At 40.6% G+C, this 25,148-nt stretch overlaps 1 protein-coding gene across 3 annotated transcripts in view; it reads right to left on the bottom strand.

Moving 5' to 3' along the window:
• The window catches only part of LOC121934283 (presenilin-1-like), a 32,004-nt gene that overhangs the window by 5,739 nt on the left and 1,117 nt on the right, over positions 1–25,148 (bottom strand). Inside the window, exons 1-6 of one of the 3 annotated variants that reach the window (XM_042474648.1) lie at positions 24,920–25,004; positions 15,382–15,511; positions 11,283–11,321; positions 7,972–8,231; positions 5,378–5,519; positions 3,191–3,258 (exon numbers count right to left, since the gene is read on the bottom strand). In XM_042474648.1, coding sequence (XP_042330582.1) covers positions 3,191–3,258; positions 5,378–5,519; positions 7,972–8,231; positions 11,283–11,321; positions 15,382–15,465 — 593 coding nt within the window. In that variant the 5' untranslated portion in view covers positions 15,466–15,511; positions 24,920–25,004. Of the gene's footprint in view, positions 1–3,190; positions 3,259–5,377; positions 5,520–7,971; positions 8,232–11,282; positions 11,322–15,381; positions 15,512–24,919; positions 25,005–25,148 lie in introns of those variants that run through there. The other 2 variants (XM_042474629.1, XM_042474638.1) reach the window with 2 other exon arrangements.

The following is a 25,148-nucleotide window of genomic DNA, read 5'->3' as shown; positions in this document are numbered from 1 at the left end:
TATGAAAGCGGATCTTTTTCATTATCTCCTTGTAATCGCTTCTTTTTTTGGCACGAATGTCATCCCCATTAGCTTGCTCCGCTTCAAAATGCATGTCAATCATCTGTGCGTCATCAGTGATTTAAGTGGCAGCCTGGCTTGGGAACTCTCTTTCTCTGTGTGTGTGTGTGTAATAAATCGACAGAAGATTTGATTAATTGGTTTTGCAACTACTTGCCTCACTATGAGCTGCTGCCAGATCACCCGGGTTGCAAGTACAGTTGGCCCTTCTTATACACAGATTTTTTATACATGGATTCAAGCATCCACGGTTTGAAAATTTTCAAAAAAAGTATAAATTTTAAATATCAAACTTTGATTTTCCATTTTTAAATAAGGGACACATTTTTGTATGTCATTATATTTAATGGGCTCTTGGAACCAAACCCCAGCGTATAACAAGGGTCCACTGTAGTTGCAAAATCAATGCATTGCATCTTCTATCAATTTTTTTTTAAAAAAATCATGCACCCATAGGTCACACCACAAACACAAAGGCAGCGCTGAGAGGGGGGGGCGGATGGGCGGATGATAGATCTACCAAAAACTGAGGAGGGATGGTAAACACCCCTCTGCCATTAGTCCCTTCCTTCTAGAATGATGTAATTCAGATCTGTAATTTCCACTTGTTGAACATGCTTCAGAATTGATTCTTTTCAAAAGATCAGCTAGGAAACTAGTGTCTGGAAAAACGGGTTTTGGTTTTTTGGGGTTTTTTTGCATTTGCCTCACTTTATCATGACAGAAACTGATCAAAGTAGAATCAGAACCGGTTTCAAATAGGAACGACAGTCATATAACCCGATCAGCAATTCGCTTTAAATCATAGTGGGAATGTGCATATCTTCCCCACCAGCTAGCTGTACAATGAGATTTTTGCTTCAAAAGTGTAGTGCGGGTGGGGAGAATGGGAAGACACCTTTCTAACAAAGTCTTAATCGATTACATTAAGGATATGTATACCTGTGAACAGTTGAGAGCATCTGGGTAAAAATTAAAGGGGAGAGAAACAACAGGGATGTGATGTGATGATGGTACACTGGTACCCCGGGATACGAACGCGCCGCGATACGAAATTCCCGGGATACGAAAAAAAATAAATTAATTAATTATTTCCGGGTTACGAACGTTTCCCCGGCTTGCGAAAAAAAGCCGGCGCTGTTTTGAATGGAGCCGCGGCGCAGCCGCGGCTTTTCCCCATTAGCGCCTATGGGGATTCGGCTAACGAAAGTCCCCCGGGTTACGAAAATGGCGCCGGAACGAATTAATTTCGTAACCCGGGGGACGAGTGTAGATTCTTCTTACTGGAACAGCCTGGCAGATGAAGGGAATGCTTGTAAGTGTAGCATATCGTGATTTCAGTAAGGCCCTTGACAAGAACCACCATGATATCCTTGCAAAAAGCTAGTAAAAAGCTTGGTACACAATGCAACTGTTAGGTAGATTTGTAACTGGTTGGCTGACTGATCCCAAAAGCTACTCAACAATGGCTCCTCCTCATCCGGAAGAGAAGTGACTAGTGAGGTGCCACGGGGTTCCATCCTGGGCCTAGTGCTATTCAACATCTTTATCAATTACTTGGCTAATGGAATAGAGGGCATGCTTATTAAATCTGCATATGACACCAAATTAGGAGGGGTTAATAGTACCACAGAGGACAGGATCAGAATTGAAAATGATGTTAAAAGATTAGAAAGTTGGGCCAAAACTAACAAAAGAGTTAAGAGACTAACCCCAGAGACTAGAAGATAGAACAATGGATTCAAGCTACATGAAAAGAGATTCCAAATAAATATTACGAACAACCTTCTGATGGTAAGAGCAGTGGAATGCATTGCCTCATAAAGTGGTTGAGTCTCCTTTGGAGGTTTTTAAAGAGAGGCTGAATGGCCATCTATTGGGAGTGCTCTGATTGTGTATTTCCTTGTGAAGTGATGCTGGAGAAGAGTGCTGAGGATGCCGGGGACAGCCAAAAAGACAAACAAATGTACAGATCAAGCCTGAAATATCATTGGAAGCCAAGATGATCAAACTGAGGCTGTTGTACTTTGGCCACATCACGAGAAGGCACAATTCATTAGAGAAGACAATAATGCTAGAAAAAGTAGAGGGTAGCAGAAAGAGAGAAAGATTGCACACCAGATGGACAGACTCAATCAGGGAGGTCATCTGCCTGTTAGCACTGGAGGCCCCTCCTCTTTTGATTTCAGAGTTGCAATAAAATACAGGTTAAATGGCCCTTCCATGACCCTATTGGTGACACAATTGCTACAATCACACGTAGGCTAGCACTAGGAGTCACTTGGACTCTTTTTTCCCCTCAACACTCTGGAGAAGGTGAGAAATGGCAACAATGGGCTGATGCCAAAGAGTCAACAAGTCAAGTAGCCTTGTGTGCTTATCCCTCTTGTCTCAGAAATGTGCACCCATCACTTACATTCACACCACAATATTGCCACCTTGGAAAAGCGACTCCAAAGTGACCCAAATCCATTTCAAAGAAGGCACAACCATTTGGCCTTTTTCAATACCTTGAATTTTGCCCAAGGATTGAAATTCGCCATAAATATTGGTGCCTTAGTTTGTTTCTTTGGCTTAGCCCAGTAATAGGCAGATATGCTGACAGTTTTACATGGCTAGCTCCTTTTTCACTCGGCAATCTCTGTTTGCCTCAGGAATGATTCAATTACCCTTTCATCTCCGGATCTGTAACTAGAGGAGCAGCTATCCATTCAGGTGTAGTATCTCCATTAGTCTGGCCTACTCTGTTCCAAAGCGTAATATTTTTGAATTTCTTAGTCCTTGGGAGTGTGCATGGTTGTGTGTTTTCGTATGATTGTTGCTTTCCTCATTGAACATTATTTGTTTAGGACCCCGACTCTGAAATTCTTTGTGCCTCTGGACTTCGTATACACAGGGATTTGGTCCCAAGGCAACTTAACCTGGCCAGTAGACATTGCTACCATTGTGGATTGCTCCTTTGCACCACTGAGAGAATGTCCAGAACACACATACAGCACTATACACAGCAATACACGCACTAACTTCTCTTCCTGGTATAATTTGAAATGTTGTTTTTTGTTACAAGGGTTGTAAAGTTTACAATTCATCATAGTCATGTGTGTCTGTTTAAAGATTTCTTTAAACTTACCCTAAGTAAATAAATGAGAAAAAGAAAAGCAAGAAGAGAGAAGAAACGATGAGCCAACCATGGATCACCTGAAAAACATAACAAATACAGATTTTTTAAAAACATATTAGGCAGATGACATTTCAAAATTACTTTGTGAAAGAGCTTGGATCTTGGTTAATATAGCCTTTTCCTGGGAAATAAAAATGGATGCCGAGTTCTATGTAGGACAAGGTGGTGGAATAATGTGGCCAGTAGCCTCCTCCTCCTAGGTCATTTTTGTAGCCCCTGGAGCCAAAATATGGCCAGGACAAAAGCACTGTATGTACAGATAGCATGATTCTCCACCAGAGCAAGGCATGGGGCTACAATCCTTTAGAAGAAAACGTGATTATCTGAAAACCTAGGGTAAGGGGAGTAGCTGGAAGTAACTTTGTTACTTATTTCCTGTTCTATATTAAAGGGCTGATGTTGTCTTGGAGGATCCTCAGGGTAGGGAAATCATCTGTGGGTTTTTCAGGCTATGTGGCTGTGTTCTGGAAGAGTTTGTTCCTGATGTTTCGTCAGCATCTGTGGCTGGCATCTTCAGAGAATGCTGGCATAGAAGTTAGTGGGATATACATTCTCTGAAGATGCCAGCCACAGATGCGGGCAAAACGGCAGCATAGCCTGAAAAACCCACAAAAAAGTATGGCTGCCGGCTGTGAAAGCCTTCAACTTCACACCTCCAGATGCTTGGAGATTTCTACCCCCCAAGTCAATCCATGGAAAGTTTGTGCCTCCCTCCCAATAAAGCCCTTTGTACTCTTGAAAAGTTGCTCTTCAGGGATGGAGGACACTTTACTGTAGTATACTGTGTATTGGAAAGAGAAATGGTATCTGCTTGGGAGAAATGGGCAAATTCACTACACATGCATGAAGCACTACACATGCTTCAGCAGGGGGATTTTTGGATTCTAACCATATTGTTTGATTATACTAACAACAACAACAACACCTACTAACACCTCTAGAAGAGCTGGGAGGAGGGAGCAAGTTTGTTTTCTGCTGCTCCAGAGACTAGAACACGGAACAATGGATGCAAACTGCAGGAAAAGAGATTCCACCTCAACATTAGGAGGAACTTCCTGACAGTAAGGGCTGTTCGACAGTGGAATAAACTCTCTCGGAGTGTAGTGGAGTCTCCTTTCTTAGAGCTTTTCAAACAGAGACTGGATGGCCATCTGTTGGGGATGCTTTGATTTAGATTTCCTGCATGGCAGGGGGTTGGACTGGATGGCACTTGTGGTCTCTTCCAACCCTATGATTCTAATATCTACTGATTAGGAAAAATGAATTTATACCTCACTAATAATGTGGCAGAAAAATTAACTACTGGGCTTTTGACTCATCATTACAAAACAGAATAATAAAATGGTTTATTATAAACAACAATTTACTGCATTAAATGGACACTGAGAAAACTATTGTTAATACTCTTTACACTATAACAGCAAGAAAACTTTATACTATAATTGCTTTCTAACAAATCTAGGCAATACTTGTGTTTTACACAATACACCTCTGATAATAATTAGTATTACTTCACATGTCAAGACAGGTCTCAAGACTCTGATGAAAATCTAAGATTTCACTTGACGGCAGCACACACATTAACTGATTTGCTCCTACACCTGCCTGCTAAAATGTGATTAAAGCCATGCAAAACTTTGCAACACAAGCAGAAATCAAGGGCTTTACAGCAGTGAGGAAAACTTTGCTTATATGCATTAATATGGGAAAAGAGTAAAATCAAAGCTGAAGCCAACATGGAAAAACCCAAAGGTTGTTGTAACTTCTTTTAGTTTTGATGTGGGAAAGTGTGTCATATAGGATGCGTGTGGCCTACCAGATCTAACACTGCAGCCTCAAGCTTCAGGAGCTGCTTTGTCTGCAAAATGAAGAGACTCCTTATACTTTAAGCAGTCACTAATGCTTGTCATGCCTTGGAAAAGCCTTGGTTTGCTGCCACAATCAAATGTTGTGTAAATGCTCACTCCTCCTCCTTTGATCCCCCTCACTTTGGTCCTTGCCTAAAATATTGTCCATTGAAAGTGTGCCCAGCCTCTCCTTCCATCCTCCTCACTCACTCCAGTCCTGGTCTTTGAAAATTTCAGTATTTCCTTAGATATGAGATGAGACATCATGGTTCATCAAACTTGAGCTCACCTTATAGCACCGGTACTTATAAAGCACAACCAGGAGTATGGTCATGACAATGATGACACTGATCATAATGGCTGCATTCAAAACAGAATTCAGAGCTCTTTGTCCAACTGTTTCTGTATCTTCTGTGAATGGTGTGTAGATTCTGTCAATTCAGCACAGAAAAAAAAGAGAAGTGAAATATGCCATTGATACTCTTAATTTTTGCTAGAGTTTCTGAATAAACAGAAGAGTTCAGAAAATTGCCCATCATTTCTAAATATATCTTCTGAACCACAATTCTACACAATACCTTTATGCATGTGCCATTAAGCAGATAGGAAACAAATTACTTATTCAATATCAAGAACAGAGTCAAAGGCAGACACACAGAATCTCAGTAAGCTGAATAAAAAGTATTGCAGGATGGCCAGTGGCTCTTTTGCTTTGGGATGGTGACTTCACACTAGGTTTTTAAAGGAGCTATCCTGCAGAAACTATTTTGGTAATATGCTTCAGCATTTTGATAATTCCCATAAAGCCCTGTGTGGATTCAGAAACTTAAAGACTACAGAGCCATAGGCCACCTCTGAACCATCACATTATTAACCCAAAATCTAAAGTTCAAAAAGATTGCAACTTTGATAACAAACTTCAAATTAATTCAGAATAAAAGATCCAACTGTGTTTTTGCAACACTGAAATGACAGAGGAAAATGTTGTATTTCAGAAAGTAGAAGTTATCAGGCTAGGGTAAAGTAATTTGAGCTTATGCGGCCAATAAAATGAAAGACTTTTATGGGCAGGCTGGAGGGAGAAATTCCGATGTATCAATATTCCCTCAAGTCAGTTCCAGAAAGTTGGGAGTCTTCCAAAGGTTATTGAGGGCATGAAGGGCTGCAAGTGGACAGTGAATCACCCTCTTTTTGGTTTTTCTAGAATCATAGAATTGGAAGAGACCGCAAGGGCCATCCAGTCCAACCCCCTGCCATGCAGGAAATCTAAATCAAAGAATCCCCGACAGATGGCCACCCAGCCTCTGTTTAAAGACCTCTAAGGAAGGAGACTCCACCACACTCCGAGGGAGTTTGTTCCACTGTCAAACAGCCCTTACTGTCAGGAAGTTCCTCCTAATAATGAGGTGGAATCTCTTTTCCTGGAGCTTGCATTCATTGCTCCGGGTCCTAGTCTCTGGAGCAGCAGAAAACAAGCTTGCTCCTTCTTCATTCTCTTCAAGTACAGTGGTACCCCGGGTTACGAATTTAATTCGTTCCGCGGCGCCGTTCGTAATCCGAAAGATTTCGCAACCTGAAAAAAGGCTTTCCGCTAGCGCTGGAAAGCCGCAGCTTTTAAATTTCATGCCAAAAAGCGCCGAAACACACCAAAAAAAATTTTGTAACCCGAAAAATCTTTCGTTACCCGGAACAGTTTTTTCCAAGCTAACTTTTTCGTACCCCGGAAATTTCGTAACGCGATCAATTCGTATCCCGGGGTACCACTGTATTTAAACAGGGCTATCATTTCACCTCTTAACCTTCTCTTCTCCAGGCTAAACATCCCCAGCTCCCTAAGTTGTTTCTCATAGGGCATAGTTTCCAGACCCTTCACCATTTTAGTTGCCCTCCTTTGGACACTCTCCAGTTTTTCAACATCCTTTTTAAATTGTGGTGCCCACAACTGGACATAATATTCCAGGTGGGACCTGACTGGATGGCCCTTGTGGTTTCTTCTAGCTCTATGATTCTATGGATTTCACCCAACATCTAACTTACATGTCAATCATCTAAAAACCAATTATCACTAGAAGCATTACATTCTCTTTTGTTTCAAAGAGTATCACTGAAGGGTTAACTAGATGGTGACTGTGGCCCAGTACAGACGGGCAGGGAGAGGCATGCCCATGCCAATTCTAGGGTTCTGCAGTGCGCACCAACTGCACGCTCCAGAACATTAGTCAGTACAGACTCCGTCATCATGGTGGCCTCCTGTCCACACAGCAGTGCCATGATGACATAGCCGCTGTGCAGTGTCCGGATGTCACTTCCAGGAAGTGGCGTCATGGCGGCACCCATCCCCTTTAGCTTAGAGCGGCTTCCTTTTGGCAGTGCGTAGGTGCAGTGCGATGCGGCTGCTGCGGCACCGACGAGGGGGAAAAACGGGTGGCACAGAGTCGTCCATCTGTACCGGGCCTGTGTTATAGTTTTGGTTATGCTGCTTATAGCAGTATAGAAGGGGATAAGGTTAGGGAACAATTTAAAGCAGAGGAATGGCAGGAAAAAGAGCATGTGGAGTGCTTCTTCTTCCAAATATGTGTCCCTCCCATTTCTTTTCTTCTTGTCAGTCTCATTTCTGTACTCACAGCCTGGCTGGAAGTGAAGCAGTTAGAGGAAAGAGTTTTTCAAAGGTAAAGAAAAAGCAAGGGAACAGTCAATATTCCTTCCTATTCACGCTTTCTCTCTATTTGAACTGCTTGTACACTACACCCATTTGACAAAGTCCATGTTCTAAAAAGTTAACCATACCTATAAAACTTGAAATACTGGTGTAACACCAGAGCACAAAGAAAAGAATAGTCCATGAGAGTCAAAAAGAAGTAATAGAGAAAATTTGATACATACAACTGTCCATCCTTGCGTGTGTAAAAACTGACAGACTTAATGGTTGCAACAACTACCACCATACAAAGGGTGACAGGCGCAAATAGCATGATCACATGCTTTGCGCCATATTTCAGTGTCAGCTCTTCTTCATCATCATCGTCATCTTGTTCCACCACTTGCCGAGTACTATGCTGTGGCTGTCCATTAGATGCTGCATCAGGATTATCACTGCGTCTCTGACCGCTACTCTCCTGACGTCGTCTTTCAACATTGTCATTCTGTAAATAAATATTTTTAGAATTCTAAATCTGTAAATACCTACATTGCACATGCACAATTTCTGTTGTAGATTTTAAACACTGAACTGTTAGGGAACATTTGATGTTACAGTACTGCTGAAGCTAAGTGACTGCCAGTTTGAATAGAAATTCAGTGGGAAAGAACCTCAGGCCCCACACAGAAACTTATGAAAGACACAGTGTGAAAATGAAAATTCAGCAGTCTGGATATAAAATTGAACAGAAAATCAGGAACTACTAGTACAGTACGTTTAAAAGAGATAACTAATGAAAACAACCACACTGTGGAAACAAATGAAGTGATAGAAAGGGTATCTGTGCACTTGTGGGTAAAATGAAAAGAAGGTATATTGTAGGCAATGTGGTCAGCAGCATGACTGCAGTACTGATTGTACAATACATTAACTGCCTGTATTTGATTTGTGTATCATAGTACATGAATACAGTAAATTTCTAACACATATTAACATACTTAATTAGCTTTGTCTACAGATTTTAAAATTCAATAATGATATATATAAAGAAAGGAAAAACTAAGTCTGTCACTGAATGGAAGTTTTAATACATTTTGTATTGCTTGGCTGCCCTTCTCATCATGTCACTTTTTCTGTCATGTTTTTATTTGAAATCTCTTTCCAACCAAGTGAGGAAAAATGCTATTAAAAATAAAGTTACACTGAGCATTTTGACAGGGAACACACAAGTGCCTCAGAAACCATGCTCTTCTTGCTACTGGACAAAGGATTTTAAGTATAAGAAGTCATTTATTATACACAAGGGAAAGCAGCCAGTACTGTTTGGCTAATAAGCAACCTCTCATTGCAATACAACAACCTTCCCTCCCCCTTTACTGATGACATAAAATTAATGCTTTCAAACAATAAAGCTGACTCAGATTTTCTTCTCTTCTGTTTGAAAAGAGTATTTCTGGGTTGAAATTACAACTTTATTTCTGTAAGAGTCCTATTTCTGCTGCTGTTTTCCTACACTGCTATATACTTTTCCTCTGTTCTTTATTGCATCACCTTTTGTGCAATTAGTCATAAAGACAATTGTAGCCAAGCAGATATTAAATACTGAACATGGTAACTGATGCTTATGCAGCTATATGCAACTGTAAGCTGATGTAATTGAAACATTGTCATTGCTCTGATATGCATGAATTTCCAGTTCTTCGATGCAATCATGCACACACACCAAAATTAAATTAATATCACCGTAAATACTGGAGGGTTCACAATGTTTCCAGAAACATTTCTGAAGTGTTCCCTTTTCTCTCAGCACTGTGCAATACTACTGTAAGAAATTATGTTGAAGCTGAGCTGGCAGTAGGTAAAACAGGAAGGTGGGGATAACCAGGTAAACCTAAACATGTATTAATAAGATAGGCTACATCAGGGGTAGGCAACCTGTGGCCCGCGGGCCGGATGCAGCCCGGTGAGGCCTTGGGACTGGCCCTAGCCCGGTCCTGCCGCTGATTGCCGCCGGGGCCTTTGGCCTCTCGCGCACAGGGGCAAGGGGGGGCAATTGTCTATAGACGCCTCAGAAACATGCATTTATATTAACATTTTTTTAAAAAAATCAGCACATTTTTTTGCGTGTCCTCCACATTTTTTAAAAAAGTGTCCACCATTTGAAAATGTTGCCCTACATTTGTCCCGGTTTATTTATTTATTTAATTTTTTAAAAAATATATTTATTTATTTATTTATTTATTTATTGGCTTCGGCCTCCCAGTTGTCTGAGGGACAGCAACCCGGCCCCCGGCTCAAAAAGGTTGCCTACCCCTGGGCTACATATTCATTTCCTTCCTTTGGCACATGTGAGTTGTTTACATACTCGTGTTACACAGACTTGCACAAATTTTGTACAAAAGTCTTAAAACCAGTGCTGTTCCTATAGTTTTATACGTGAACTAAAGCAGATGGAAGTCAAGTCCTCAAGACCAGTAATAAAAGCAGTGTTGAAATTACTGCACTGATGCTTATGGTGCTGAAGTCCAAAATCTCTTAAAGGGAACAGCTTGGGGACCACCGCTCCAGACCATAATTGACAACAGAAGTAACATCTGAGACAAAATGTACACATGTTGTCACTTGTCTTCTCCTGTATGATCTTTTAAACATTTTTGTCTGATGAAGCAGCCAGTGAAGGCTTCAAAAGCTTGCATGATGTCGTTTGTGCTTTTTAGTTTGCCCCAAAAAGGTATCAAAATTTTGGATTTTATTATATTTTGCTGCACGACTAGCACAGCTACCCCTGAATATATTTCTAGGTTAAATTTACTTTGTCTTCCCTTTCTCAGCACTCCTAAAACATTCACTTGCCCTTGTTCATGCTACTGTTGCCTGTGTGTTGCCTTTTGCTTTTTAATTTCAAAGGACATGCATCAGACTGCAGAATAGATTGCTTGCATGAATCAGTATGGTATTTCCACAAAGCACATGCAGTCAAGGCACAACGCATGGATTCTGGAGGTTCGTACCAGCAGTCTTACAACATTTGAAATTTCCCCCCCCAAAACATTCTAAAGTTTTTTTTCAAACTGAATACATTACCCAAACAAAATAACAGAGAATAAAAATCCAGCTAAGACTAGTCTCCTAAAAGCAGTAAAAATATAGGTATCAGCTAACTGCATTATGGTTGTATTTAATGAATCTATGATTCAAGAAATGTATTTGATCCTAACATATTATTGACACTAACATTTTAGTCTCCAAAATGTTTTCTAATGAATGTTTAGAACTTTTTCATAGAAGTAATTTTCATATATACACCATATAATATTTCTGAAGTATGGCATGATTATTCTGTCACAAGTACACAGAGAAGGGAGAGAAAGTGATCCAAAGAAGTATTCGGCAACAGAAATGTGCTGAGGACTGAGTTTACAACTGCCAAAGAGAAAATAAGCAACACACTGATACTCAGAACAGTACATCTGAACAAAGGTGCATTTTACATGACAAGGAATTGTGTCACGTTTATTGCACTTTGTTCTGGTACGTACAAAACACAAATCCCTACCTGATTAGCATTAAACAGATCACAGGTCAGAGATGCCACCTGCAGTGGAAGCAAAGGAACAAATTCCTCAATTTCATCAGCCATTATGGAATTAAAGCCCTGATAGAATTTTGAACCAAATCTTTGTACTACAGGTGTAGAAGCAAGAATGAGCTGTATATCTTCAAGTTTAATGGGTAACACCAAAGTTAAACAATATCCTTGGCAAATCTCAAATATATTGTTTCTGCCAAATGTAAATTAGTAGTCCTGAAGATGCTAAACAGGGACATGGACTCTGTCCTGAACAATGTGTTGGTGCCTTCTCACCCAACTGAAAATACAGGAGGCAGCATCAAATAAATAAATAAATAAATACAGTGTGTTATGCAGAGCTTTGAAAGTTTTGCCACACTATGGATTTTAGTTTCTCCATTGACCTTTCAATCCCCTGTGATTTACTAAGGAGCCTGTGTAGAGTCAAGATAGGGAGTTAGGGTGGCAAGTGAATCCATGAACTGATTGTGTATTACCCAATGACTGTACACTCTAAAACAACTGCCACATAAACATTTCTCAGCTGATTGTAAGGATGCCTGTTGCCATTCAGAACGATACTCTGTAGAAGTTCACCTTCATATCCATGCATATTGTGTATACCTTTATTTAGCAATGTTTTCATTTAATTGGAGATTAAATAATGAATTTGTTTCCATGAGTGGTTGACAGCTAGAATATGAAAATGAGACAATTTGAAACATAATCTATAAGTAGAGGATAACTATGTATCTGCAGTGATACCTTTAGTTCTACCAATTCTAGTTTCAGTTTTCTAATGTTGAAAAATCTTTAGTTTCAGTACTGAGATGCCTCTTTGTCCCTAACATTCTAAAAGATAAAAAACAAAGGCCTGGTAGGAATTACAAGCACCTATTATCTCAGCACCTAAATAATCAGAAAACAATACAATTTCTAAGAGGAAGCTAATACTGCAGCCTGATCCAGCACTTACTAATACTTCAGCTTGATCCAAAACACACCATGCCTAAGCGTTTACTTTGATGCGTAAATAAATGCCTCTCTATCAACATCTATGGTGAAGATGCAGCTGTTTAAGACTTCGATGTGACAAGATTTACAATGCTGTAATACTGTGCATTTGAGTTGTTTCTGACATACAATGACCCTAATGCAAACCTATCATGGGGTTTTGTGGAAAGATTTGTTCAGAGATGGTTTGCCTTTGCTTTCCTCTGAGGCTTGCCCAAGATCACCCAGTGGGATTCCATGGCTGAGTGGGGAACAAACCCTGTTCTCCAGAGTCCAATGCTCAAACCACTACACTATGCTGGCTGTCAGAGTAAACTATAAAGCTTCAGATTTAGCAGGAAAGGTTTCTTGGGGATCAACTCACAGAAAGAAGATGTAAGGGAAAACATGTAAAAAACAGCTGACCACAATAAGAAAGTGCTATGTCTAAACATCTGGTACTGACTTTCAGTTTTTACACACTAACCAGATCACCATTAATTATGCTGTTACTGCTACAGTTTCAGAAAGAACCTCACTAATTTATGGGATGAATACTGGCATTGATCTCTTCGTTTATTCTTTCTGCAAAAGTTGCCAGGCCAGTTGATGGGTCACCTTACCAGCATATAATCAATGTAACTTTAACATCTGCTTGTTGAAGTCGATAGAACCATCTGGAAATCCATCCAACTTACAAGGTAATCAAGATAGCTATGGTTACACTGTTCCCACAACCATTCAAAAGTGTTCTACTTTACCAGGTTCAGGAAAAAAGAAATGGGCAGTGATGTATTTATTTATTTACTTGCTTTATTTATATGAAGTACAAAAGAAGACGCTTTTTATACTTCTGTAACAGGCCTCATGAATTTCATACACTATGCCTTTCAGTAAAACTGGGTAAGTGAAATGAATTCAGGAATGTTTCTTAAATTTCTTAAGATGTGTATGCTGGAACTCCTTGATAGTTATGGAAGCCCAATATGGACCAGGCCTCTTAGCTACACAGAGGGATCCCATTACATTGCCTTAGCTGTCATGACAAGAAAAAGCAATAGCTTTTTCCAAAAGAAGATCTATGTTGCTTTTGAACACTATAACAGGGTATTCATCCTTGCTTTCCCCCCCCCCCCCCCCCATTTTCATCATGTATAGTAAAGAAAAGGATGGAGTCAACTATCCATCCAAAAGAGAGAATGAATAAGGTGGAAATATTTAAGATATGTGATGTTTAGGGCCAATTATCCTTACAAGACATGATAATTACAATGTTCTAACATTTGACTGTGTAGCACAAATGTTAGAGGTGACAAGAAAAGACATGCTGTAACAGGAATCAAGAAAAGCAGTGCGATTATACAAAAAGTGAGAGCTGAAAATATTTTAGCATATACATTAATTGCTCTAATTTTAACAAAGGCCCGTTACAAACGGGCAGGAAAGTACATGCTCAGCACGTACTAGGGTTAGAAAGGGGCGTCTCTTCCAGATGCCCCAACCCTAGTTCGGACTGAGTCTGTACGAAATGGCAGTGGCCGTTCCACATGGCCGCCGCCATCTTGACGTAGCGGACACACTGCGTCCGCATGTTGCGCCCCGGAAATGACGCCGCGAGTGCGCGCTTTGGCACTTGCGGTGTCTCTTCCAGGGCACAGGAAGGAGCTATTTTCACATTCCTTTGCAGCATCCGGGAACCGTGCCGTTTGGCTGCTGTGGTTCCTGGATGCTGCAACCAGCGGCGGCAGCAGACCGCTGCTTTTCGGCGGTCTGTAACCCGCCAAAGTCTGCAAATTTGAAAAATGACATTTAAAAGACTACATATTTACAAGGACTATTCAGACACTCCCCCCACAACAGACTAACAGACTTCTCAATGTCAAGAGAACACACTTCAAAATAGAGAGAGAGCAATACATGGAATTTTTATGAAGTGCGTACATATGTGCACATGACCTTTGACCATGAACTGAAATTCTGGCTACTTCTGAAAGAGCTAGGTATAATGATTATTTCACTTTAAGATCAGAGCCAGCTATTTTAAAGCCCAAATGTGTATCCCTTATTATTGTTGGAAGCAAGATTATTGAATGTGCTAAGCTTCATAGATTTCCCTTAAATAAACAGCAGAGCCAATATTTCAAGGCATCCATCTACTTTGTAATCAAGAACATCAGAAAAAGAAAACCCTAACATTTAGAGAGAAAATAAAATTGTAGCATATTAAATGTATCAATGAAACTCAGAAACATACGGTTTGGCAACTAAAAAGCATATAATTAAATAAAGTTAACTAGTAAATCTTTTAAAGCATCACATTAATATTTGAAGGAGATAAAGAAAATGCAGTACAGTACAAGTTGAATCTTCCTCATCTAGAATTCCAACATCTGAAGCATTCCAAAAGCCAAAACATTTTTCATGGGTGGCTGAGATAGATGGCACTTTTCCCTTTTGGTGATTCAATGTACACAAACTTTGTTTCATGCACAAAAAATATTAAAAATACTGTATAAAAGTCCCTTCGAGCTTTGCAAATAAGGTGTATACGAAACATAAATTAATTTTGTGTTAATACTTGGGTCCCATCTCCAAGATGTCACATTATGTACATATATGCAAGTACAGGTATTCCAAAATCTAAAACACTGCTGATCTCAAGCATTTTGGATAAGGGAGACTCAGTCTGCACGAAAACACTAAATGCATGCATTTAAGACACTTCTATCATTATTATTTAATAAATGTATTACATTGATATCATGCCTTTTTTCTAAGGAGCTTAAGGAAGCATATATTATTCCTCTCTCCACCATTTAATGCTGTAAACAATCTAGTAAATTATCACCCAGAGAATTTCAGTGCTGAATGGGGATTTGCATCAGGATCTCCTCCATTTCTAGCTTGACAGTTTAACTCACTATGCTACTCTAGTGCCTTATGTTTTCGTCATCACATTCAAGACTATTTACCAAAAAAGCTAAAGAAGGGTGTTTTGAACAACTCTTCACCTGCATTCCTTATCATGACTACCATGTGTAGTCCAATAAAGTTTAGATTCTGGCATGTAATAAAATAATTTCATACGTACTGTATTGGTCAGATGGTTGTCAGGGGAGGTCTCTCTCACTTGCCCACGCTGGACCTGTGATAAGTGGGCAGACAGTTCTGCCATTGGGACTTTTACTCCACAAACTTTCCTTCTTCTTGAGTTACCGCAACTGTAAATGTTTTAAAAAGAGAAATATTCTGAAATTCTACATAATCTTATGCTGAACTGAAATGCAGATCGTTCTTAACATTTGGTTTTCTAGATGAGAGTGAAGAAAGAATAATAAAGGCCAAATGCTGGCTACCTCCTTAGCAACCATTAACTGTTGGTTGTAGTTAATCTGTTATTCCTCTCCTGTGTGGACAATTATTCCATTCAATTTTGGAAACCATTATTGTACATAGCATAGCTTCATGGGTATTAAAGTTAACCAAAGAAACCTATACCTTTCAGACTAAGGTTGAAAACAGTGATTTGTTGTTAATTGACTAGACACAATCCTACTCGATGCTTTAATGTTAACCAAAGCAAGATGCAAAACTGCATAAAAAAAGTGATGCCCCCCACAAGAAGAACACATAGTTAAGCATTTGGGCCATGCTGTGCTTTCACCAGGCCAACATGAATGATGCTAATACATACGACTTAAAGTGTTCCTACAGAGACCTGAAATCTACCCTTAGCAAGTTCTCCCCTTCCACCCAATACGGGACACAACACTGAGTGTGACAGCAAACTAGATTACAAATTTGTAGAAAAGGAAGCCAATCCAACAGATTAAGACTGCATTCTTAAATTCTGCCTTTTGGGATGACACTGCTTGACAGGCAGTATCTCTAACATTATGATGTTCTGATGGATTTACAGAATAACATACATACAATATCCATCCAAACTACTAATACTTCTACCACCGCTTACTGCTGTGTGTTGTACAGAGCTAGTGTTTAAGCCAGATCGGAGAAGAACAGGGCGAGAGCTAAAAGAAACATGAAGATTGAGCAAATATATAAAAGGGATGAGAAAGAGAAGTTCAATGGCAGGAGAGGTGGTAGCTGAGAAAAGTCTCTGCTATAATAATGGATACTGAAGAAAGGATTTAAAGTATAAAAAGAAGTGAACTGAGAAAAAAAACTTTCCTGGGCAAAAGGAGTATTTGTGGAATGACAAAACACCTAAGTTCCACTTTGTTCAACCAATGTATAAGTCAGGGGTAGGTAACCTGCGGCCCGTCGAGGCCTTGGGACCGGCCCCAGCCCGGTCCTGCCACCAATTGCCGCCGGGGCCTTTGACCTCTCGCGCGCAGGGGCAATTGTCTATAGAAGCCTCAGAAACATGCATTTATATTAACATTTAAAAAAAAAATCAGCAAATTTTTTCACGTGTCCTCCACCTTTTTTAAAAAAAGTGTCCACCATTTGAAAATTTTGTCCTACATTTGTCCCGGTTTATTTATTTATTTAATTTTTTTTTTAAAAAAAATTAATTATTTATTTTTTGGCTTCAGCCCCCCAGTTGTCTGAGGGACAGCAACCCGGCCCTCGGCTCAAAAAGGTTGCCTACCCCTGGTATAAGTCATAGTGAGCTAGCAAGGTGGAAAGAGAGAGAGAAAATATGGTGTGTACTAACTTGAATGGATTCAAATGCAACCTGTGAAATGAGAATTTGAAAGTTCTGTCATCTAAAATCTATGTAATACATCTAAGAACAATCAGAATTATATGTATGTAATATCTATGTCTGCATAACAGAAATGAATATTGAATATGTTGTTGTTCTGTGCCTTCAAATTGTTTGACTCATGGTGACCTTCAGGCAAACACATCGGGGTTTTCTTAGCACAATTTGTTCCAGGGGGTGTTGCCTTATAGAAAAACATTAAACAGGCAAAATGGCAGATAAATATTTCATTTTGGTGTAACAACACTTCACAAAGTCTTAGTCATAAAAGAATAGTTTCTTATATCTTCAAATAGGCCTTCCTCAAGCACCAGAGTGCTTGAACTTAACAAAATGAAATTATCCAATTAAGAGCTTGACAATACTCAATTAAGTTCGAAGTAGTCACCTGCGTCTTTTACAATTCCACTGGGACAAAAACATTAATCTTTGGATGTTAGAAGAGTCCGTTTAAGATCAAGCACTGGCCTATGAAGGAGACAACCAGCCAATGGAGGTAAGGAAATGCTGATGGGCAATTCAAGTTTCCTAAGGCTTCAGCCTTTGCTTAGAAAACAAAATATTTAAATATCAAAAATATCAAAGCTAGGCCTGCTAGAATTTAGCTTCTGATCTGCAGAGTAACAAAAGACAGTGCTGACTCAAAAACTGATTCAAAAACAACAACAGATAAGTAGCTTGCAATTAAGGAAAAGTTTAATAATGGCTTGAAATCTACATATGCATGGAGACACCTACATCCTAACTACTGGCTAAAGAATAGTCCAGGTAAAAGAAGAAATCTTTAATCCCTCCATCTTTCCAGACAGGAAGATGTGGGAAGAAGGAGATGATAGGGAATAGTGTTGCCAACAAGCCTCGAAGACATTCCCCAGAATGTTTTACCAAAGTCCTATATCCCCTGAATTCCCCAATATTTATTATTATTATTATTTAGTCAAAATCCCCAGAAAGAAATTAATTAAATTCTCTGGGACATTCTGGGGATTTTTATTTTCCTCCATCCAACACAAACACCAACAGAAAATTCTTAACTGTCTAGAGAGTAGGATAAAACAATCAGAGAGGAACAAAAATGTTTCAGTGCAGCATCTATTATTATTTTTTGTTGAAATTTCCACTGTACCCAATGCATTAAGTCCAAGGAATCAATGTTTGAGAAATAGTATTAGGCAATAAAAAGGCAAAACAACAACAACAACCTAAATATGATTTCACATACAGTTGTCCCTTCCCTTACACGAGGGATCTGTTCTGGACCCTCCCATGTAAGGGAAAAAATGTGGATGCTCAAGCCCCATTCAAGGGAATGGGGCTCGTGCCTGTGGCGGCACATCCATCATGGGTGCATGCGCCATTGCCTTTTCTGGTGTGTGGCACTGCTCCTTCCAGCAATGGGGAAAGCCTTATATGTGGACATAGAAGTCAGAGAACACAGATACACACTATCATAACACAGTTGGAATAAGTGAATACTGGTAACAGTTAAATTCATTTCTATTCTTGCACTGTTGCAGAATTAGCATTGGCAGTTATATTTTGATCAAAATACAAGAATGAGTGCAGATATGGGGAAATGGGAAACATAATAAAGGGTACAGGCAAAAGTGTAGAGCATTTTATATTCATGCTGTAAACACTCATTTCAAAGAAGTCCATTCTTTACTACATCCAATAAATGTGAAATCTGATCTTCTGATCAATTTTATTCTCTCCATTGTTAATATTTCCATGTGTACCAGTTGCCACTCTGCTTTTGAAGATGATATTGAAGCAATCTTTATCAACCAAAAATACAGTCAGAGATATCTTTATCTACCAAGTATGCATCAGCCAATCAATATTAAATAATATCTTGCACACGTGTTACACAGATTTTAGCCATGATTGAACTACACTATGAGGGAATTAAAGAATCAAAGATGCAAAATATAATTAAACTATAAAGGATGCAGGCTAAATGACTAGAGGGAACCAGGACAAGAAGCAAATTCAAACATGCTTGTAGAGTGAAAGCAGTCTGTGAACAGGATGCAGGATGGACTAATGCTGTATTCGTTTATGTAGAGAGGAACTGTTTTTGAATTAAAAAAAATCTCTACAAGATATTTATGTCACAAAGCCAGTATAGCCATAATCAGAATAAATGCTTAATCTTAGTTTAGGAATCAGAAGCTACTGTAGTACTGAATGCTTTATGCTCTTTGGAAAACATGTTTACTTTGTAGGGCCTAATGTTATTAGAGTAAATAATGTTAACAATAACCCAGGTTTAAGACAAGATCTAACATCAGCTCCAAACCACAATTGCTAATTAACTCATAATTAATACTAACCAGCTTCCTATTTTTAATATAGAAGTCATCAATACAAAACAACACAAACACACTCAACTGTTTGCAGGAGGAGAAAATTATGGGGGAATCCAGACCACACAAAAAATCTATACAACAGATTGAAAAAAATCCAGCCAACATTTCTGAAATAACAGTAGTAATAGCTACTTAACAAGGAAATGGACAGCTGAAGAGGGGCTTTTTCCTTCTATTTATATTCAGTACTCCTCAGGTTAAGAAAATAATTACATTCTAGACCAGTGATGGCGAACCTATGGCACGTGTGCCAGAGGTGGCACTCAGAGCCCTCTCTGTGGGCACATGTGCCATCATCCCAGCACAGAGTTTGCCAGAGTTTGTTACTAGAAAGCCAGGCACTTCGCAATAATAAGTGGGTTTTGGGTTGCATTTTGGGACTCGGCCTCGAAAAGGTTCACCATCACTGTGTTCTAGACAGTCAAGAAGCCTCTCCTATTTAAATGAAAACAACAGTTGAAAACTAGCCATCAGATGTTGGCATTGTTAAAAAATAAATCACACTCACTGAAGACATTAGCTGGCATTCAGTATTGTAGTTATGGATTCATAACCAAGAGTTATCGATTTATGGGGAGGGGAACAACCATGTGGTTGAAATCTTTCATATACATATACACTCATCCCTCCAAATTTGCGGATTTGATAATTGCGGATTTGATTATTCAGGGATTTGATTAATATGTTCTCTTTAGGAATATGTAGGTCCTCCAGTGCAACTCTATGGTCAACTTTTACCAATAGTTGCACTGAAAGACCTAGAGATTCCTAGAAAGAATACTTTACTAGGCCCTTGTAGCTCCTCCAGTGCAATTCTATGGTCAGTGTCTGTCGGACATTGACCTCAAAATTGCCCTGGAGGACCTAGAGATTCCTAGAGAGGTGTCCTCTAAGGTAAAAATGTGGTGTTTTTGTTATTTGCGGTTTTTCCATATTCACGAGGGTCTTGTGCCCCTAACCCTAGCGAATATGGAGGGACAAGTATATCTTCCAGTCTCCAAGAAAGGGGACCCCCAAGGACTACAGAAACCATCAAACCAGTATTAATTTTGCATGCAAGCAAAATGATGTGCAAATTTTACAACAATCTTTTACCATATATGGAGTGTGAAATGTCAAATATTGGTTCAAAAAAGGAAGAGGCACCAGGAATCATACTGCAAACGTATGATGGATAATGTAGTACACTACAGAATATCAGGATAAAATCAGCCTGTGCTTTATGGATTAGCAAAGCCTTTGATTATGAAAAATCAGGAAAAAATATGGACCATTCTATGTCTCGCAACATGTTATTGTCCTGATATGTAATCTATGTTCAGGACAGGTGGTTACTGTTAGGCTAGAATATAGAGAAATGGAGAATGTAGTCAAGAAGTCAACTAGAGTCTGGAAGAGCAGCTATGAAGGAACTAAACAAGATCCTCAAGTGTAATTAGGTATCAGTGACTAGCATAGTCAGGATTGTCCATGCCATCGTACTGTTGATTTCCTTGTATGGTTCTGAAGCTGGACAGTGAAGAAATTTGAAATAGGGTGTTAGAGGAAAGTTCTCCTCCAAAATAGACAGTCAAAATGACCAATAAATGTATCCTTGAAAAATCAAGCATGAACTCTTTCTAGTAGCCAAAATGACCAAATTGATGTTACTCTGGTGATATCATGAGATGACATGACTCACTGGAAAAGACTATAAAGTTCAGTAAAGTGGGATGCATTAAAAGGGGAGGAAGACAGCATTGCAGATACACAGATTCAATCAAGGAAGCCACGGCTCTGAATTTTGCAGGACCTAAGCAGGGCTGTTGATGACAGGGTGTCTTAGAAGTATCTTATTCATAGGGATGCCATAAACTGAAGGCGGGGTTGATGACAAAGTTATAATTATGACACAATCAAGCAAAAGGTATGTGGTTACAATATATCCTTTCTTGACCAAGAATGTCTGCAGCTGGTGCAAGGAGACCAACTAGTGCCCTACAGATTATAGGACGACAGGAGAATTAAAAATCAACAGGAGAATTAAAAAAAAAAAGATGTTAGTCAGAGGTCTGCATTTTGTCAGGCTGTTGCTGGTGTATTCTGTGTTGAGATAGGATAGAGAGATATCTATGCAGGCAGGCAGGCCCCTCCTCCTCCTGGCCTCGCAGCACTGGGAACAAAGCATTCCAAAGTTCAGGAGATAAAAATCTGAATTCCACTAGCAATACAAAAAGGTACTTCCTCTGAAATCCAAGATGACTCCATTCTCTGTGAAGTCACAGCCCCCTTTGTTAGTCAGAAAAATCTGAATCTCTCAAGAGAAGCTTTGAAAGCTCTACTGGCTACTTCATCAGGCAAAGAACAGGTGTGGTACGAGTACATTCTGCACCAGCCAATGCAGGATAATATGCCATGTGATGATGCAAGGTGTGGTCCTAACACATTTGTTAATTTTTAAGGTGCCAAAAGAGCTGCATCAGTCTAAAGGAGTGTTTCTCAAATGGTGGGGTGGGAGTGAGTTGCTGGAGGGGAGGCAGAAGATTTGGAGGACCTGATCCCTCCTCCCCCAAACTTTTGTGTAAAATTTACATGTGCATTGAGTTAAACACTGAACTTACTTAAATAAAGCTGTTCTAATTTGGATGATATTGTTTCCTTATGTTAAAATATGTATATAAATGAGTGTGCGAATGAAAACGTGCTCACTGAATAAACAATATATTTTTATTCATATATTCCATTAAGTGAAGGAGGGACACAATGCCCTCATGTAGATTTAAAGGGGTGTCCCAAGGATAAAATGATTGGGTACTACTGGTTTAAAGGCTTCTTCAATAATTCTGGTGGAAAGCTGAGAAGTAATGATTAATATGGCACTTAAAGGGCTCCTCCTCACTCTGAGCATGAGACAGAGGAACCAGTGTGGTGTAGTGGTTTGAGCATTGGACTATGATGCTGGGGACCTGAATTTGACTCCCTGCTTGGCCATGGAAACCCAATGGGTGATCCTGGGCATGTCACAGCCTCTCTCAGCCTCAGAGGATGGCAATGGCAAACTCCTTCTGAAGAAATCTGCCAAGAAACCCCCTGATAAATTCGCTATAGGTCATAAACTACTTCAGAGCACACAACAACAACAACTAGAAGACTGTGAGATAAGCTTGACTCAATGGGTAAAAAGAGCTAAACTACCTTATAAATAGTAATAGGACAGTGGCATAATAATATGTCCAAGTTAAAAAAACACACACCCAGTTTACTTTACATGTCAGCTGACTCACAGTTTGAACAGATAAACATGATACCCAAGATGAGATCAGCTTCAACGAATGAAATTTCTGCATTTTGAGGAACTAGAAAGGATGACACAGTGCTTCTATCATGAACAAAGTGGGAACCTCGTACCCATCCTTCTCTGTAATATTGTAGCCTTTTCTATGCACTCAGGGACCACTTCATTGTGCTCCTAGTCTGCCCTTCCCCACCAATGATCTCAATGACAAGGGAGCTGGCAAGAGGGCAGACCCTCCTTATTCAAGTATATGTCCATTCACAAAAGGGACCACCACCGTACCACCAGTGACCCAAAATTAGAGACAAAGGAAGAGCCATTGAGCCAGCGTGGGATAGTGGTTTGACGACTGAACTACGACTCTAGGAAAACAGTATTCGAATCCCTGCTCGGCCATGAAGCCTACTGGGCAAGTCACACTCTCTCAGCCTCAGGGAGAGGCAATGGCAAATCTACTCTGAATAAAGCTGTCAAGAAAACCTCCTTAACTATTTATCCTTCCCTTTCCCAACAATGATTTCAATTACAAATGAGCTGGTAAAAGAGGGCAGCCCCTCCTTTTTCAAGTATCAAGTCCATTTACAAAAGGAACCACCATCCCACCTGGGGAACAAAACTGAAGTGTGTGGGAGGGAGGGAGGAGAGAAAAGATGGCTTGAGGGTTGGACTATCTATTCACAAAAGGGATCACCATCCCATCCATGGCTCCAAGTTAACGACAGTCTTTGTGGTTAAAGAGAGTTGGACAAGGACCCTGGGAAAGCAGAGTTCAAATCCCCACTGAGGACCTCAACAGAGAGGCCAAAATGAAGCTGCTTCAAGTCACTTTGGAAGTATGCTGTTTAAATGACACATGCATCTTAAGAGGCCTGAAGCTGCGCCAAAGCTGCACTCCAGACTTCAGGACTGGAGTGTGGCTTTGACATGGCTTCTTGGCCTCTTAAGACGCATGCATTGTTTAAAGAGCATACCTCCAAAGTGACCCAAAGCAGCTTTATTTTGGCCTGTCTGTTCGGGCCCTAAGCCATGGAAACCCTCTGGGAAAGTCACACTCTCTCAGCCTCAGAGGATGGCAACGGCAGACCCCCCCCACTGCAGGAAAAATGTGCCAAGAAAACCCCACGGCAGGTTTGCTGTGAGTCGTAAACAACTTCAAAAGTCACAACAAGAAGAAGAATTGGTGTGCCAGGGATCTTGCAGTACCTTTGGGACACACCAAAAGGAAGCAGTGGGCAGCCTTCCTAGGCTTCACCCTCCTTCCTCAGAGGCAGAGACTCATTGAAAGAAAGAGCTTGGCAGCATGAGCTTTTCAAGTCTAAAGTCTACTTCCTCAGATGCATTTGGACAAACGTGTCTGAGAAATTCAAAGAATCAGTACACAGAGATCTTGTGGCACCTTTGAGACTACCTGAAAGAGAGAAGTTGGCAGCAGGAGCTTTCCTAGGCTTAGGTCTACTTCCTCAGATGCATTTTTCACCTGAGGAGATGCATCTGGGGAAGTAGGCCAGTCTAGGAAAGCTCCTGCTGCCAACTTCTTTCTTTCAAGTCAGTCTCAGAGGGGCTGCAAGAGCTCTCTGCATAGAGGTCCCTTGTAAAACCTTATTTTATGCATCTGACGAATTATATGCATCTGAGGAAGTAGACTGAAGTCTGGGAAAGGTCCTGCTGCCAATTTCTTCCTTTCAGTTAGCATCTGAGGAAGTAAAACTGACATCTACGAAAGAAAGCTAGTACTGCCAGCCTCTTTCGTTCAGCGTACTGGAGAAACAATCCAGTTCTGAGACCGCTTTAAATGCCTTGGCTCAATGCTAGGGGACTCTGGGAACTGTAGTTCTGCGGGACATTGAGCCTCCTCTGTGGTGCCACACTAAACTACAATTCCCAGGATTCCCCAGAGCAATTAAAGGCGGTCCAAAACTGGATAGTTTCCGCGGCGTGTTGTGGCACCCGAGCCTCAAAGGGGCCGCCAGACTGTGGTGTTTAAGGGACTTTGGACTTCAGCTCCCAGAACCCCAGAATCCCTGTTGGCCATCGTGGCTGAGGCTCCTGGGAGCTGAAGCCCCCCCCCATCCCCTTACAGAGCACAAAGCGCCCCGTTCTGACCCCAACTGGCGCGGGCCCCGGATTAACGGCCCCAAACGGCCCAAGGGCGCTTTCCTGGGGCACCAATGACGCCCCCGAAGCGAGAGAAGCCTCGAAGGGGCAGCCAGCGACGCCTCTAACCCCCTCAGAGGCCCACTTCCCCGCTTACCTGGCCCCCCTCAGAGCCGGTCCCACCACTTTGTTTCCCTTCCGCCCCGACTCTGGAGCCACACCCCTCTGCTTCCGGTTTAGGACCTGCCCATTCGCCGCTCTCCTCCGTCGGAGGGCGGGGCTGCCAAGGTCCATTGCCGCAAAGCAGAGCTCCGCCCTCTTAAAGTGGGCGATCAGCAGCAACGGAGGCGGCTTGGGTTATGCGCATGCGCGGCTGAGGTATTGCT

The sequence above is a fragment of the Sceloporus undulatus genome, chromosome 1, assembly GCF_019175285.1.
Source record: "Sceloporus undulatus isolate JIND9_A2432 ecotype Alabama chromosome 1, SceUnd_v1.1, whole genome shotgun sequence".
Classification (NCBI taxonomy): domain Eukaryota; kingdom Metazoa; phylum Chordata; class Lepidosauria; order Squamata; family Phrynosomatidae; genus Sceloporus; species Sceloporus undulatus.
Note: the sequence above shows the minus strand (reverse complement) of the source record. Positions and strands in the feature narration are given on the sequence as shown.